The 18,599-nt window shown below is 38.8% G+C and overlaps 1 protein-coding gene across 1 annotated transcript in view; it reads right to left on the reverse strand.

Moving 5' to 3' along the window:
* Nucleotides 1–945: 945 nt before the first annotated feature.
* The window catches only part of LOC144020129 (coiled-coil domain-containing protein 40-like), a 55,237-nt gene continuing 37,583 nt past the window's right edge, over nucleotides 946–18,599 (reverse strand). The window contains exons 18-25 of the mRNA XM_077523243.1: nucleotides 14,856–15,101; nucleotides 12,076–12,289; nucleotides 11,806–11,975; nucleotides 11,644–11,735; nucleotides 11,398–11,512; nucleotides 1,521–1,709; nucleotides 1,398–1,445; nucleotides 946–1,274 (exon numbers count right to left, since the gene is read on the reverse strand). Of these exons, the coding sequence (XP_077379369.1) occupies nucleotides 1,038–1,274; nucleotides 1,398–1,445; nucleotides 1,521–1,709; nucleotides 11,398–11,512; nucleotides 11,644–11,735; nucleotides 11,806–11,975; nucleotides 12,076–12,289; nucleotides 14,856–15,101 (1,311 nt within the window). The 3' untranslated portion in view covers nucleotides 946–1,037. The remainder of the gene's footprint in view (nucleotides 1,275–1,397; nucleotides 1,446–1,520; nucleotides 1,710–11,397; nucleotides 11,513–11,643; nucleotides 11,736–11,805; nucleotides 11,976–12,075; nucleotides 12,290–14,855; nucleotides 15,102–18,599) is intronic.

Consider the following 18,599-nt stretch of genomic DNA (forward strand, 5'->3'; position numbering starts at 1 on the left):
ACTCTCTACAGGAGTTAATAACTCGTTTTGAGTGTTAAAAAATAATGTTGACCAGTGTTAAATTTTAACTACCATCAGAGTTGTTTTAACTTACACTTAACTAAGACTTTTGAAAGTGACGGTTTAACTGTATGTAGGGTGGACCAATATAAGCACTTTTAAAGTGTTAAATTTGACTCTATAGGAGTTGAATTAACACTGCTGATTTTGCTGTGCAGGAAAGCCAAGACTTTGCTCTCCTCAGCCACTTCATTTTCTCCTCTGGGGGGATCCCAAGGAGTTCCCAGGCCTGGCCTGGCTCCATACACTTCAGTGACTGGTCGCAAAACAAATTCTCTGACAACATAATCGCAATTTTGACTGAATGACCAAATTACCACCCATTTGTGCACAGCTCTACATAATGCATATATACTAGTGTTGTTCTGATCCCGTTTTTTGCCCCCCGATACCAATACTGATTCCCAGCTTTGCAGTATCGGCCAATAGCGATACCATACCGATACTTGAGGGGTTTTTTTCCTCAACATGAAAAAGCTGTCCTGCTATTGGTTCAGAGCATTCAAGAGCCAATAGGATATCTTAGATCGGCATGCAGTGAACATGTCACATATCAGTGAATGTCATGCACGAGCAAGACACAAGATGCTGCATCCAAAATCCTATATTAGTGTTGGAATTAATGGTATCGGCATGTTACTTGTGAGTAGTCACCGAGACCACTGTTTTAATGCAGTATCGGCACCTCTGCCGATACCAGTATCAGTATCGGAACAACACTAATATATACTGTGCTGGGAAGAAAGATATTGTAAATGAGTCACTAGAACCTTGCAGCATTAAGGCATGCTGACAGGCAGCAGTTTTGTTTTTTGTTTTTTTTAATGTCTTAAGATCAGTGGAAACTTGTGTCTGGTGAAACCTAACCACAAGTCACAAAAAGTGTTTGCACAAATCTTGTCTTTATTACTGGCCTACATTATGGTAAATGATAACTGTTCATCAACGACGAATGCTCTTGTATTTCTGTTGCTTATTTATCTCACTATGTTGGTGCCTCCTTCTTCAGGGTCCGTGTGTTCAGTCAGTGACCGCAATACCTTCCAGAGTGACCCTTGGTGCTTGGGCATCTCTACCCACACGCGCTGAATGATACTGCTGACAGTATGCACTCGCTCCGTCTCAGCCTGCAGCGCAGCTTCGAGTGAATCAGTGGTGGATGGTGTGCCATCAATCATCTCCTGAATATTTTTGGCCTTGTTCTTAAATTCTTCCTGGAAATTAAAATTGCACACAACATAGGAAAGCTGACAGGACCAGAAATTAAGGTTGAATTTCCAGCTCATAATGTAGAAAAAAAAAAAAAGTCCTATGATAAAAAGGATGCTCTGACTTACCTGACCCTCTTGCAGCTCTTTGATCTCCTGATCATACTCTTTCACTAACTGAAACATACATACTTTACATGTCAGGTAGTTTGTACAATGGCCCTCAATACATATACTGTATAGATTCACCACCTTGTGTATTTCTCTGATCTTTCGCCGCAGGCCATTATTGAGCAGATTTAGCTCACCCGTGATGGTGGCCTTTTTAGTACTACGAGCTAAGACATCGTTGCGCTCAACAATGTATCCCCTCCGTTCCACAACCGATACACTGTCCCGCATCAGCTGCTCACGCTGCTTCAACAGCAGATTGAGCCACCGCTGCAATTTAAACACATGCTCAGTACTATGGAGAGAAATTTGTGTCTTTATTTTCAATCAAACAAAAAAGGAATTTGCAATCAAAAAATTTTTTCAATCAAACAAAAAGGGTATTTGCAATCAAAAAAAAATTCAATCAAACAAAAAGGGGATTTGCAACCTCAAATAAATTTTAATCAAACAAAAAAGGGTTTTCATATAAAATAAAAATTTGCAAACAAAAAAAAAACATTTCAAACATGGATTTGTATTTTAATAAAATCTTTTGCAAGCATTTTTTTCGTTTTGTTTGCGAATCTGATTTTTGGTTGCGAATCTGTTTTTTGGTTGCGAATCTGTTTTTTGGTTGCGGATCTGTTTTTTGATTGAAACCTGTTTTTTGGTTGCGAATCTTTTTCTGTGTTGTGTGGGCGGGGTCCTCCGTTCAACCGATGATAGAAGCCTTGTCATTGGTCAGCTTGGAAGCCGCTGCGACAACTTTCATTGGTCAGATAGGAATGGGGGTGTGACAATGTTCGTCTGACTATTTCCTGGTTCATTTTGTCCAGTCGCCGCCAGCATCGAGGTAAATATGACACCCCCCCCACTTCTAGTTTTCCGTTTTGTTTATCTGACATTTATCTAAAAGCAACCCTTGATCTATCGTTTATCCGGTGATTTGTTCTAACCATTACAATTAACGTAATCACTCACTCAGCATTGCTTAGCCATGTTAGCTAGCTAGGTAACTGATGGTCCGATACATGAGTCAGTCATGAAGCTATGTTGTTGGCAGTCAAAACACAAATATACGGCTAATTTGGGATAGCTGTTAGGATGAAGTTTTGTTGTTTTTTTTTATACTCATAAAGAAACCTTTGCATTTGTTTCACATACAGGCAGGGCTGGGAATCGAATTTATTTACACTAGCTGCTTCCCCTAAATCTTGGATTAAATTCGTGATAATTCTGTGATTATTATTTATTGGTCCTGGTTGTTTACTGTACGAGTCAGGTTGAAAAAGAAGGGGAACTCATGCACCGTCAAAGCGGTGACACTGCTACTACTAGGATCCAGGCCACGTAACCGTTTGATTTTGGTTAGTCTAGTCATGAATCGTGATGTTTTGTTGGTACGAGAAACGGCCCAAATAAACGGCCTGCTGAGATAGCTGTTATTATGCTTATTCATGATTATTTTATTACATTACATTACATCATTACATTAATAAAATGCTAATTATTAATCACTTATGAGAAGTTCTGGTCATTGAAATAAGTAGCCTCTGCTACATTTATTATGTCTTGGGTGTTTGAAATACAGAGGAAGTGACAGATTACGTAATATAAATACATTTAGTTCCTGTGATTGTTTCATTGTAGTTTTCCTGTTTCAATAATGTTCAAAACATGTGTCAAACATAACTTTGTCAGAATTTTTTTTTTTACATGTTTGGTACTTAATTCAAGCACACTTCTTTACTTTTTAGATGCAGAAGATGAAGTTGGTGGTTGGTCACCTCTCTTCATGAGGTGATGCTGTGGATAACTGAGCAGGGCCACAAGCACCTGCTTATGTCAGACAGAGAGCAATTTAAAATATCAATAAACTTTGACCACAATTGTGAGGTACAAATGCCAGGTCACACATTATGTTACCCCCTGCATAAACACCATTACATTTCCAACTGCTCATATGAGTGATTACCATTCCTTTAAATCACATCTACTGACTGCTATCACCTTTGATGCCAGATTTGACACAGTGTAATTGAAAGGGCAAAAAAAAAAAAAATCACATCCATTTAATTTTTTTTGAGTAATTACAGGCTGTTCCTACCAAAATGTTTGTTTTAAGTTTAACAGTTCATTTTCTGAGCTTTCTTGATTTCTTGTTGGCAGGCCAATCATTTCTTGAGAAAAATGTCTGTATAAAATCTATAAAATGCTGAATAATTGACTGGTTGTTAGTTCATATGCATGCTTTTTTTTATGAAATAAAAGTCAAACTGTTTTACACAGGAATTTATTTTCATTTTTTACATAAATTTAAATGACCCTTTGGGCCGCGAGACACTAGCACTAGAAGCAACATTGAGAGTCTGCAAATAAATGACGCGACCAAAACTCAAGGACTCCTTGTTTGGTTGATTTGCCGTAAAGCAACAAGTCTTTCCTCAGGTAAACGACAGTGGATGTCAGGTATAACGATCCCGTGTTCACCGTGATGGTCCAAGGGTAGTGTCTCTTCAGCTTGCTGGATCTGTAATATCAAATACATTTATGAAAGCTACAGTAACTCCAAGAACTTTTACTCATATAAAGTTTTTTCCTCTGGTTATGTACGCTTTTACCAGCAATAAAACTGCCCTGGCCTGCTCCTCTTACAGTAAACATGCATCTCGCTATGTCTACATTTTCTACCCCTTGGTCTGCTCGCACTCTAAAAGAAAAAATCTAGTCAGTGTAATTGCAAAAGTACACCTACAACTCAGATTCCCCTTCTGTTTCAATCTGACTCATACAGTAAACAACCAGGACCAATAAATAATAATCACAGAATTATCACGAATTTAATCTCTACTTCAAACATCCAAGATTTAGGGGAAGCAGCTAGTGTAAATAAATTCGATTCCCAGCCCTGCCTGTATGTGAAACAAATGCAAAGGTTTCTTTATGAGTATAAAAAACAACAACAAAACTTCATCCTAACAGCTATCCCAAATTAGCCGTATATTTGTGTTTTGACTGCCAACAACATAGTTTCATGACTGACTCATGTATCGGACCATCAGTTACCTAGCTAGCTAACATGGCTAAGCAATGCTGAGTGAGTGATTACGTTAATTGTAATGGTTAGAACAAATCACCGGATAAACGATAGATCAAGGGTTGCTTTTAGATAAATGTCAGATAAACAAAACGGAAAACTAGAAGTGGGGGGGGGGTCATATTTACCTCGATGCTGGCGGCGACTGGACAAAATGAACCAGGAAATAGTCAGACGAACATTGTCACACCCCCATTCCTATCTGATCAATGAAAGTTGTCGCAGCGGCTTCCAAGCTGACCAATGACAAGGCTTCTATCATCGGTTGAACGGAGGACCCCGCCCACACAACACAGAAAAAGATTCGCAACCAAAAAACAGGTTTAAATCAAAAAACAGATCCGCAACCAAAAAACAGATTCGCAACCAAAAAACAGATTCGCAAACAAAACGAAAAAAATACTTGCAAAAGATTTTATTAAAATACAAATCCATGTTTGAAATGTTTTTTTTGTTTGCAAATTTTTATTTTATATGAAAACCCTTTTTTGTTTGATTAAAATTTATTTGAGGTTGCAAATCCCCTTTTTGTTTGATTGAATTTTTTTTTTGATTGCAAATCCCCTTTTTGTTTGATTGAAAATTTTTTTTGATTGCAAATTCCTTTTTTGTTTGATTGAAAATAAAGACACAAATTTCTCTCCATACAGTACATACTCCACAAACTCTCAACATTTGTAATTTGCATGACCAAAGTCCTAGAAAGGTTTTGCACACATTGTGGAAAAAAGAAACAATTTGAGGTTATCTCGGAATATAGATTTTTCATCTACTTAAGACCTTCATGGACGTTTAAACGAACAAAAAAACTGAGAAAATTACTACGTTATAAACTGAGCCTCACTAACATGCGCTTATGCCAATATAAGGATGTAGCACAGAAGCAGTGTGGGGGGGGGGGGGGGGGGGGGGGTTCGGATTGTCGTTCAAAGACATCTGTGCAGATATACAAAATTTGTGTACTATCTAGATCCGTAATTCATTAGAAACAAATGGCTGAGCTACACAGTGTACAGTATTATTCAGAAAACTATATAAAGTCTAGTTATGCACGCTCCGTCCTAATAATGCACATTCCATTTCAAAACAGGAGCTTCAAGTTATCTGTGACGATTGGGGAAGATGGGACACCCTGTACATACTTGTTATACATTAGGCGCTTTCACACCAAAAAGCCCAGGAACTTTGAGTTCATGGTAGAGTCAGTTCCGGGTCCGAAGAACTTGTGAGCGGCCCACGAGTTTGCGTTCACACGGCATGAAAGCAGGCAGGGTAGTTTATTCAAATGAGACTGATGACGTATGTCAGGGGAGGAAAAAAAAACAGCACTACCCCGCCTGTCCAGCAAGTGGCGGTACCGGTAAAACTGAATGACAAACAACCAGTGTGACGTTGAAAAACGCGACCTTTGACCCTCCATCGCCATCATCTTTTCGTTTTCCTTGTCATGTTGTACAGAGTTGTGTTTGCAGCAATTAGAACTTCACGGGAAAGGTTGATGAGAACCATTGGGACCCGCCGTATTACCACATCAAGATGAGAAATGGGCAGGACTTTCTCACTTGGAAAGACAGTCAAACCTGCAAGCACGAAGACGTGCACTGGTAAGGTTTAAACACACAATTATACGAAATTTATTTCACATCGGAATTAAGCTGTAACATGTAACGGAGCTCCCCTTGCAAGGTGGAGAACACGAAAAAAAAAATGAAGTTACAGAGTGTATTAGTGCCTTAAACACAACGTATGACTGGCGCGTTCAGTTGCACGTCTACTTGCGTGTGTCCCCGCGCGTCGGTCGTTTGTGGATATTTTGTCGTACTTTCTGCCATGAAAAGGGCAATCGCTGGAAACTGGTGTTTCCTGCCTAGTTCTCGTGCAATTCACGGCAAAATAGGGCTTGATGGCGAGTTGCTGTTCACGCTACATGTACGCTGCGTATTTCATAATACCGTTGGACCTGGATGTATTGTTAGTCTGTCCGCATTTTTTTTTTCTGTTAAACACATGATTGACCGATCCAAAGTGTTGAAATGGCTTGCTTTCTTTGACGATGCACGAATGTTAGAACAAAGGTGCCGGGATTTTGGGAAAAGTGCTGATTTTGGAAGTGTCAGATTGCCACCTCAAGCCAGTGGTTTATCATAGGGCCATAAATTGGTGCATATTCCGCTATTTTAAGGTATTCTGTCATGTAAATCACAAGGCTGTTGCACAAAAGTAATTAATGTAGATATTAGGGGTGTTAAAAAAAAATCGATTCGGCGATATATCGCGATACTACATCGCGCGATCCTCGAATCGATTCAATAATCGGCAGAATCGATTTTTTTTTTTTTTTTAATTTTTTTTTTTAATTTTTGTTTTTTTTTTTTTGTTTTTTTTTTTTTTTTTTTAGGATTCACACCTTGAGCATGGAAGAATGTTCTATTAACGGCACATTAAGCCTTAATATTTTTATTTTAATGCTGTTCAAATGTGAAACAGATTGCAAACTGTTTGTGTACAGTGGCTCACGGTTATAAGCCTCAAGTTTTAGATAAATATATTCATACAAATCTTACAGTGTACATGTACAAATTTACTGATAGTATTTTCTAAATTTGAATGGAAAAAAATCGCAACAATCGACTTATAAATTCGTATCGGGATTAATCGGTATCGAATCGTGACCATTCGTATCGGGATTAATCGGTATCGAATCGAATCGTGACCTGTGAATCGTGATACGAATCGAATCGTCAGGTACTAGGCAATTCACACCCCTAGTAGATATTAACATTTATTAATTTGTTGTGTTTCTGTTTCAGATTTGCCACTTCTACCAATCTGGGTGTGTTCCGCGCAGGGAGTGGAAGAACATCAGAACCTCTGAATGGTGGGACGCTGTAATTATGTTTGCATTACTGTTTGTCAAAAATAAAAACATTAAAAAGAATTCATTGAGCATAAGTTTTTATTCGTGTGGGAAAAAACCACATAAGTGATATGAAAACAAAAGCATTTATTACTTATGCATTTGGCTTATTTGTGTCCACAAGTCTGTTTTGGACTGCCAGGAAGCCCATTTGGAACTCTCCGTTGTGCCTTTGTTCAACCAGCTCATGTGCCACGTGTTGATCTTCCTTGCGCTCCTCGCTTCTGAGGTCAACTTCCTCCTTGTGCTGCTCGCGTCTGAGTTCAAGGTCCTCCTTGTGCAACTGCATTTCTTCTAAGAACATTGCACTCGTGGACTCCCCCTTCTTTTCATCAAATTGGTGCAGGTATTCCAAAAATAGGTGGTCTCGGTCCCGTGTCCGCTAACCTATAGGGATGTAAATGTACAATGAGTGACAGTAAATACTTTTGATGAGCTTCCAGTTACATGACTTTGAACTTATTGGAACTTGACAAAGGGGAAGGAAACTCTGTTCGAGTGGCGCAGTTTCTGCTTGTGGACGGACCATCCTCGCTTGTACCTTCCTAACGCATCGACTTAAACGGTTTCAACAGATTCGTGCAATGAGTAAGAGTACAGTACAATGATTTAGGTAGGGGTAAAACACGGCACTCACGTTAATGTACTTTCATTTTTCATAGTTACAGAACAGAATATGCCACACTACATTGCCAAATATGGCGGCATGCACTTGAAGCTTTTTTTAGGCAATACACACTAGTAAAATTGCAGGAATGCAACTTTTTTTTTTTTTCCCTTTCTCAATGCACCATTAGGAGTGAAATGAAAATTGTATATGTGAGTATGAGGATTTATTATTGTGTATGCCTATGAATTTCATGTACATACGTTAATGACAAATGCACGCATGTGTTAGGGTGCAATTGTTTACACAAGCAGGATTACACATTTTCTTTTAGTACATTCCAGTAAAAGAAAATGTGTAGTAAATTAATACATTCCAGTAATGTACTTTTTTTTTTTTTTTTTTTTTTTAATGAAATGAGTCAGTAGATATAAAGAATGGGTAGGACTAGACAAGTTTTTAACTTCTTTCTACTCCTTTGAACATGTAAACTATTATGAATGATTGCAATAAGTTTCTTCTTTCTTTTAAAATGTTAACTGCTACTCATTTGTTTATAATGTCCAATAAACAAACAAACACACTGCCTTATTCAACGAAGCAAAATTAATTGTGAGTGGGGTGTTGCTTTAAAAGCTTTAAATGAAGCTTTTGAAGTTATATAAAATGAAATGAAACATACCAGGACTGTTCAGGGAGGCATCATAACGTAAAGGAGAGCACAGAGAAGGTTCAGCTGTAAGTCACAGTACATAACATTATTTTTCAGTTTCCCTAGAACTGTTTATGAGTTGTTGTTTTTTTTGGGGTTTTTTTTATGAGTTGTTAGGTGATGAGGCTAACAAGTTAAAACGTTTTAGTTACGTTGAATGCAGAGCTTTGTATTAAGGAAAAAAAAAACAGAACAAAAAACGAAGTGGTTGTTTTGCTTTTAACAGTGAATAGTATGCCTAGCTTCCACACGTCCTTTTCACGAAGCTTTTCAATTTCGTCACTGAAAGCAGGGCTATTTCGGCGTTAGCTGCCTACAATACTTTTCGTTTACTAGGTTAATTGATTTAGGAATGATTTCACATTACATGGGCTCGGAGTTGCCCTGGATGCGTGACTTTGCCAAGCTTAAGCTAACATGCTACGCTAACAGTTTAATGCTAGCGCGGAGTAAAAGCCACGTTGCGACCAAGCATCGACCTAAATAAATTTATATACAAAGATGTGCATGAGGCAATTCTGTCTTACCTTCGTGTGTTAGCAAGGCTGTTGGCAATGAATCCTCGCACACTGCCGTGTCCTTGCACATTGCTTCCAGCATGGTGATTGCAGAGTCCTCCTTTGTACTATTGGTGGTACAACCCATCCGGTGGCCGAGAATATCGTCCAGTCTTTCATACATTTATTAATTTTGCGGTCATTTCCACTGTGGTTGTTGTGGTCCTTGAGTTTCCTTTAGTCCTGTTGGAGTTTCTTTAGTTTTTCCCTCACCTGCTTTTGTGTGTGTAATGTTAACTCTGCTAGCTTCGCGGTTATTATCGTTTCTTGTTGGACTTTCGAAGTGCCGTTGGGTCTCCTCGTCCCATGTTTGCTCAGGAGAGCCTGTACTTCCTCGTCCGTCCACCTCTCGGTTTTTTAATCCTTCCATTGCCGAAATGTTTGAAGAAAAAGTCGTAGCGCCCGATAGAGTATAGTAAAGAAGAAATGGCGGCTTTACCGCGGGAAAAAAAAAAATCATCTAACCAAAACGACACACCTCCTCACCCAGTCAACCAATCATAACACACTAGACAACACGCCCCCACCTTGTGTAGTTCAGGGTACACCCAAATACCCTCCTCAGGCCTAGGAACTTAGGTAGTACCGTTTCGACCCCCCCAGACCCGGAACTGGTTTTGTGTGTGAACGCAAACTTTGGACAAACTCCCCCGGAACATAGGGAAGTTCCTTCATAAGTTCCTGCGGTGTGAAAGCGCCTATTTAAAGGGGAAGTCAACCGTAAAAATGGCATTCACTAGTCTAAACATGACAATAGGAGTTATGCAGCAAAATCCAGCCATTTTTATCCATCTCAGGGGGCGGCCATTTTGCCAGTGACAATGACATCAGTTGCTCAGGCTTCAAGAACAACCAATCACAGTTCAGCTTCAGAAAACAGGTGAGCTGTGATTGGTTGTTGCTCAGCAACTGTGATGTAATCTTCAATCAACAGCAAGTGGCAAAATGGCTGCCTCCTGATAGATAAAAACTGGTGGATTTTTCTGTTTAACTCATATTAGAATGCAATGTTAACTAGAATACCATATTTAGACTAGTGGGGCTGCGTAGAAAATATTATTGTCAAGACATTTTGGAGGGGTTGACTTATCTTTAATGAGATAAATTAGTATAAAATAAATAATTAGCAAATTTTAGGTTCAAACAGCTCATTAAAACTCATTCAAACCCAAAAACGTACATACATTTTTATTTTTTTTACATTGTTATGCACTCCCAAAAACGTATTTATACTTTTTTTTAATTTTTTTTTTATGTTTTTTCTTCATGCTAGAGCATACAGAAGGCTTTGATACTGCTTCTGACATGAAGAGTTCGCTTAAAGCAGTTGGTAGTTATTACAAAAAAAAACGGCCAGCAGGTGGCAGCAGAGTAGAAGAGATCAACCAGGGCCATGTCGCAACAAGCTCTTTTCCCAGTGTTTTCAACAGGTTTGTGAATAATGATGAAACTTAGCTATATTCTAATGTTAATTGCTGCAAAATGTAAACAGATACAAACGTACATTTTTTCCTGACGAAAGAAGAGAATCTTTCTTTTAGTAGGTTCCCAAGTTTTTATAGCAATAGAACAAAATCAATCAAAATCCAGGAAAACAGCTGGGAGTGAAGGGGTTGCTTCAGTGAAAATGGCTGGGAGTGAATGAGCTAATGCAATGTATATTACAGAACTTATGATGATGTAAATGTGATGGATTCTCTTGCTTACCCAGTGCTGAATATGCCTGCTAACTACAGAGCAGGTCACCCATGTAGACAAACATCACCAATGCTCAATTGGGCATACGATTGAAATACTGCCGACCACAACCAACCGATGCCAGAATTACCAAAGTAGGTGCCTTTTCAGACAATCTATATAATCCATTGAGTTGTCAAGAAACCTCAAAACCTGAGACACATAACTGCGTACAGCATGTCCCAGACCCACAATGTAGTGGAGATGACCTGCCCCATCCACACTGCCAATGCACTTGGTTATATAGAATATAGAAGACTCTGGGACAAATGAGGAATTTCAAACATGACATACTGACTGTATGTACTTTGACACTTACACATCTGTAAAGACAAAACAGTGTCCATACCTCCATTCTGTGAACATCATCCTTCATTATTTGGATGTCTCCTTGATCCTCTTGCACAACTAAACGTGTCTCTTTCATAACATGGGTCTTCTTTTCCCACAACATGATCTGACGCCTATCACATCAAACACAGGCATATTTGCATGCATCGCTTCCTTCAATGTGTTATATATCTGGTACGTCTCAGGAAATGGCTTTTTAGTTGCCATGAGTGAAAAAGGAATTCATATTGAGCAAACAACTGACTCAGCCTCCACCAAACTGCTGATAAGTTTCTCTTTTTCCTCCTGGGTCTTCTCCAGTTTTGCTTCCAACTCTAGTGACTCCCGCTCTGCTTCCTAAACATTATGTTGTGACAGCTGCATTCAGCAACAATATGTTGAATGGTATTGAGATGCAAAAGTATACCTTCAGCTTGTGAAGGAATTCGTTCTCAATCATAGCGTTCTCCTGCTCCAAAGTTTGACGCAGCTGCGTGTTCTTGCTCAGAAGTGTGTTGAGCTTGAGCAAATCTCTTTGAAGCATCTTATTGCCCCTCTCCACCTCGTTCGCCTCACGATGCAAGATTTCAAGCTGGCCTGCAAGAAAGAAATCAAACTCAGGAATTATGTGTTGCAAAGATTGCATATCTGACAACTGAATGTGTGTTTGCTTCATTGGCTACAGTACAGAACATACGTTCCAGGTAAATCTTCTTCTGACAGATGACTGTATACTTTGTCTGTAGTTTGTTATATTCCTTGTTGTGTGTCTGTATCTCCAGGGTTAATCCTATCAGTGTTCCTTGATGCTTCAGCCACAGCTGCTGATCATTCTTGATTTTCTGTGATAATGCCTCAATTTGAGTCTTTATTGCTTCTGCCTTGATTTGCAGCGGACTGAGGTCTTCGTGCTGAAAACACACACAGGCAAAGATAAACATGCAAGACTGGTCAGGGAGAATCCCAAAAATAGAGATCCGGACGTTGACGTCACATGTCCCAAAATGGACATCAGTGCAGCCATTTTGGCAGCATAGAAAATGCTTCTGCGATTATGGCAAACGCCACACTAACAATGATTGACAGCTTTGTTGTGGACCAGCTGCCAAAACAAGAAGAGGAAAAAAATAGGATCGAGCATTCCCCAGGCTACGGAAAGTGTGGATCACAGCAGCTATAGCAGCTATATATATATATATATATATATATATATATATATATATATATATTAGGGGTGTCAAAATTAGTGCGTTAATGTTTTAGTTAATTTAAAGTTCCTTTAACGCCACTAATTTTTTTAACGCGCGATTAATGACCTGCCCTTAATTGTAAAGTCTGTACTGGAGGAGTTCCAGTGCTCAGCAGACACGTCCACATTAAAATTTAGCAGTAATATTGTATTTTAGAATTTTAATAATTTCACTTTTACTTCATGTAAAAGATGAGATAGCTCTTAATATGAAAAGAAAAATGCACTGAGCTGTCACTGTCTTACAAATGCAACTATGCCATCTCGTGGCAGAAAAATGAGCTCAACACACATCAGGATTACGCTGCTTTTTTACAGTACATTACATCTTTTTAATTTTAATTAAATTTTCTGAATTATGAAAATATTGCATCAATGACGAAAAGATGCAGCCATATTTCTGTTTAACATTTTTCCCACTTTATGTTAAAAGTATGAAAACTTTTTATTGCATTTTATTGTACAATTATACAATTAGAACAGATATAAAATTTGTGATTAATTGTCAGTTAACTACTGAAGTCATGTGATTAATTACGATTAAAAATTTTAATCGACTGACCCCCCTAATATATATATATATATATATATATATATATATATATATATATATATATATATATATATATATATATATATATATATATATATGTATATATATATATATATATATATATATATATATATATATATCCATCCATCCATCCATTTTCTTGACCGCTTATTCCTCACAAGGGTCGCGGGTGGTGCTGGCGCCTATCTCAGCTGGCTCTGGGCAGTAGGCGGGGGACACCCTGGACTGGTTGCATATATGTATATACATATATATAAAAAGGTGAGCAAGGTGGAGGATTTAGGATCCTCCTCATTGTTTGTGTAGAGATCACTTTTTATCAGGTGAGTCAATGCAGATGATAACTTGCCTACCACATGCAAAAAGTGGGGAAAATAATCAGTTTCGTTCGTTTTTGTGCTGCTACGGTTTGATAGATATTACACAGTTGAATTGAGTTATTGACCAACACCATAAAGACGTTTTTACAGGATAAATGATGGCCGAATAAGCAGATGCTAAGTTGCTAACGTACCAAACACTGCAAGACTTGTGTGAAACTGATAACTTCGATGGCATTTTGACCAGATATAAAGGGGAAATAAATCCAGATTGTACAAACCCTTTGTATGATCAGATTTGAAAGCGCTCACCGATGTAGCAGCGTCGCTGAGTTGAGAGAAAAAAGCAAAAAAAAAAGCACTCCTGACACTTCATCGGCAATGGTAATATCATCCAACCTAACAAAAAATAAATAAATAAAAAATATATATATATCATCCAACCTGTCCACCTCGCGCATGTATGGATACCGTGTCCTTTTCATCAAAGTGAGTGTCAACGCTTTTAGGCAGAAAGTTGACAGATCAACTCTAGTTTTATCTCTCCTCGTCATTGTAGTCCATTAACGTGGCGCCGTTACTTTCCTGCCACAGATGGCGTATTGAGAGAAATAGTCACGTGACGTCCGGATCTCTATAGCCATCAATCTGGGTCAGATTATTTTCCCGAAAGCGTGCGGATGGTTGCAGTGTGCCGTTTGTGCCTCCTTGTGACGTCAATTTCTTTTTTTTTTAACTTTATTATCAGAAAAAAACAATAATGAACAAACCTTGACACAGGGCATATCTTATTCAATCAATCATTCCACAGTAGAATTCACACATTTAAGTAATCTTTCACTAACGTCCATCTTTGTAGAAATAAGTCTTCATCTGTAATTTAGCAGTCATGTACTCCATCATGTACACTTGCTTCAATCTCAAGGTCCATTCAGCTTTTGTTGGTGGAGGTATTTTCATCCAGTTTGCCGTAATTGTCTTTCTTGCAACCATTAGAAGAATACGTAGCATATATTTTTTGTGACCATTTGTTACACTTTCTGTGCATAATCCCAATACACACACCATAGGACTTAAATGGATATCAATATTCAAAATTCTTACAATCTCCTTCATCACCTCATTCCAAAATATCGTCAGTACAGGACAGTCATAGAAGATATGTGTGTGATCGGTGACGTCAATTTCTTGACACTACATAAATACATTTGCACCAAGGATTTCCTTGCTCTTGAATGTAAATATCTGGGATGCCAAGAACTTTCAATTACTACAGTACATTGAGCACTTTATTAATAGGGAGGTAAATAAATAAATAAATTAGGATTCCTTACCCCAGTTCGAGCTGCGATGAGATTAATTTTCTTGTTGATGTTTGAAATGTTGGTCTGCTTCTGTGCGATGAGTGCATCGATAGATGAACTGTTAGTTTGGTTAGATGCGACCACCTTATTATATTTTCTAATTTCCTCATCAAGCTCCTTCTGAGTTCGGGCCAAGTTTTCCAGTTTCTCGTTGATCACATTGCACTCCAGAGCAGCCGTCATTACTGAACTCTCCAATTGCCACAGCTGATAGATCTAAATGAAGAAAAGGGATCCAGAACATGATGAAAGCTGATTTCAAATGTAAATTCAAAGAAAGGACTTGACACGACTTCAGTTGCTTGAGTTGCTATATATGTATATATATATATATATATATATATATATATATATATATATATATATATATATATATATATATATAGTAACTTGAGACTTGTTTGTGATTTGCACTTATGTGACTTGCTGTACTCCCACACAGGTACACAGGTTTACAGTACCTTTTGCTATCCAGAGGAAGAACATTTAATTTTCTGTCTAGCACTAAAGCCACAGGCATAGATATAGAAAAATTCTGATAATAATTTAAAAATATATAAATAATAAAACACACACACATGTAACGATTTTATTTTGAAGTGAACAGGAAGTAGTGTTAAAAATCGAAAGGAAATGACTTAACGAACGGACATTCCGCCTTTTGGTAGCGTCGTCCAAGGTTGAGGAAGACGTGTGTACGCGGCAGCCAGATAGAACGAAAACAACTAAGTTTAAAGATTCACCGACTACTCATTAGCACCTGGTTGAGAAGGGAACGAGGTTTGTGTTTGTTATATTTATGGTTAATTGATTAATATCGTTACATTTCACGTTGTTTGTTTGTGTCATTTGCTGCGTGGTGAAATACTGTACTATCATTTTCACCCACTAGAGTGTGCTAACGCACTACGCTAAGGCTCAAGATTCTGTTTATTTTGCTGAGGATTTGTATTTCTGTATGGTTTATTTTTCGTTATAAGTAAAAGGCAAAGGGCAAGGTTACATTTTGTATATACTATGTTAATTGTAGGCAAAAGATAAAACGATAAGGTGATTCATTTGTGGTACAGGGTCTAAATGGGGTAAAATGTATGTATGGAACATGCCGTTTGAGTGGTTAATTGTATTTATTTTGTTTTGTATTGTAGCTCTTACGGTGTGTTCACGATAAGGAAAGGTCAATAAAATAAATTGTGAACCATCAGTTGGAGAGACCAACTTTATTCAACCCGGGATGCTACAGTAAGAGCTCGACCCACGCTGAGTAAAAGTTCAACCCACGCTCAGCATCGAGGTCAGAGTGAGAGCCGCAACAGCAAGGTGCCAGCTCCACAGCTCCAATCAAGAACATCCACCCTAACATCCGGCATTTGATGATCAACTGCATCGCCCCATCCTCAACATGGAAGCATCGAAAAAGACATCACAGCGCATGGAGGACCTCCAGATTGATGAGGAAGAGGAACCGTCATGCTCAGTTCGTCTAAGGAGACCCACAGAAAAGATGCAGTTATATCAAGAGGAGGAAGCCCACAGGAAGGTGAAACGGCTTCATAAAGTTTATGATGAATGGAAGAAACAAGTACGTACCACACGAGAACAATTAAAAGGTGACATATCAAATAGTCAAATTGCTTCACTCATGGACATTGTAGAGAAGGAAAGAGACAGCGTCCTTAAGTTATACACGGAAATTAGGGACCATATTACTCCCTCCAGTGATACAAGGCGACTTAAGGATGCATGTGAAGCAGTCACCAAAGACATTATCAAAGTTGCACATGAAAGACTGGCAGGCATAGATGACTATGATAGTGATCAAGTAAAGATACGTCTGCGTGAACCTCAAATCAGAGTATGCTCACTCCATCTACAGTTCATCTGGCTCGCTATCAAGTCAGCACTCTGTATCCAATAAGTAATTCTCTACAGGACAGTGTCGCCATGAACAGGCTACCAATGCCAGAGCCCTCGACATTCACAGGTGATCCAGTACACTTCATTGAGTGGAAGGCCTCATTTAATGCACTCATTGATAAAAAGAACATCTCACCTGCTGACAAACTGCACTACTTGAAGAAATACGTGGAAGGTCCAGCTCGAAACGCTCTTGATGGCATCTTCTACAGGAATGACAGTGATGCATACAAGGACGCATGGGAACGCCTCAACCAAAGGTATGGACATCCATTTATCATACAGAAAGCATTCAGAGAAAGGTTGGCAAAGTGGCCAAAGATACAAACAAAGGACTCAGCGGGATTTAGGGCATTTGCTGATTTCATTCAAACATGTTATGAAGCTATGCCTCACATTGAAGGCTTACAAATTCTCAATGATTGTGAAGAGAACCAAAAACTTATACAAAAGTTACCTGACTGGGCTGTTGTAAGGTGGAATCGTCAAACTACCCAGTTCATGAAAGAAAATGGGAAATTTCCAAGTTTAAAAGACTTTGCTGAGTTCATGTCATTTGAAGCGGATATCGTCTGCAATCCGATTACATCATTTCAAGCGCTCCATTCAACAGACTACACTACAAATGCTGGTAAAAAAAATATCAAAAGGAAAAAGGACCCACCTCCAGTGAACTCATCACATCGAACTGGTTTAAAGGGCCACAGTTTCTATGGAACAAAGAAATACCTCCCGCTACAGTCGTTGACACAGAGGTACCACTTGGAGATCCAGAGGTCAAAAAGGTACATGCATTAAACACGCTCAAAACAGAACACAAAGGAATATCAGACAAGTTAACAAAGTTCTCCTCTTGGTACAAAGCCACTCAAGCCATTGCTCGACTCATTCGCTTCGCCAAAGGAGATAAAACAACAAGTCATAGTACAGTACAAGAAAGACAAAACGCACGATTTGTAATTCTGAAAGACATCCAAGAAAGTGAGTATGCAGAAGACATAAAGATGCTAAAAAATGGAAAGGCACTTCCTTGCAAAAGCAAACTGTTCCAAATGGACACCTTTCTTGACAGCGATGGACTCCTGAAGGTGGGAGGAAGGCTCAAAAATGCATCATACTCCTCCATGCTGAAACATCCAGTAATAGTTCCAAGGAATCACCATGTCACACAACTGATTATTGCTCACTTTCACAGCAAAGTGCAACACCAAGGGAAAGGGATGACAATAAACGAGATCAGAGCTAATGGATTTTGGATTCCAGGCATAAACAAAACAGTGGCAACATTTGTGCACCAATGTGTAAAGTGTCGCAGACTCAGAAGAGGTACGGAGGAACAAAGGATGCCTGATCTCCCAACACAGCGAGTGGATCCAACTCCCCCTTTTATGTTTTGTGGAATGGACTGTTTTGGTCCTTTTTTAACGAAACAAGCCCGCAAAGTGCAGAAGCGTTATGGACTTCTTCTCACATGTCTTTGCTGCAGAGCAGTGCACATAGAAATGTTAGATGACATGACAACATACTTTTTCATCAATGCGCTCCGCTGTTTCATCGCTATAAGAGGAGCAGTCAGTGAAATCAGGTGTGACCAAGGAAGTAACTCTGTTGGCGCTAAAAACGAACTGAAAGAAGCTTTAAAGCAAATGGACAACAACCGCATCACCACATTTCTTGCTGAGAAGCAGTGTGATTTTAAAATGCACACTCCTCATTCAAGCCATACAGGAGGAGTGTGGGAAAGGCAGATACGGACAGTCCGAAACATTCTGCTTTCAACAGCTTCCTTTTCATCTG

This window comes from Festucalex cinctus, chromosome 6 (assembly GCF_051991245.1).
Source record: "Festucalex cinctus isolate MCC-2025b chromosome 6, RoL_Fcin_1.0, whole genome shotgun sequence".
NCBI classification, from domain to species: Eukaryota; Metazoa; Chordata; class Actinopteri; order Syngnathiformes; family Syngnathidae; genus Festucalex; species Festucalex cinctus.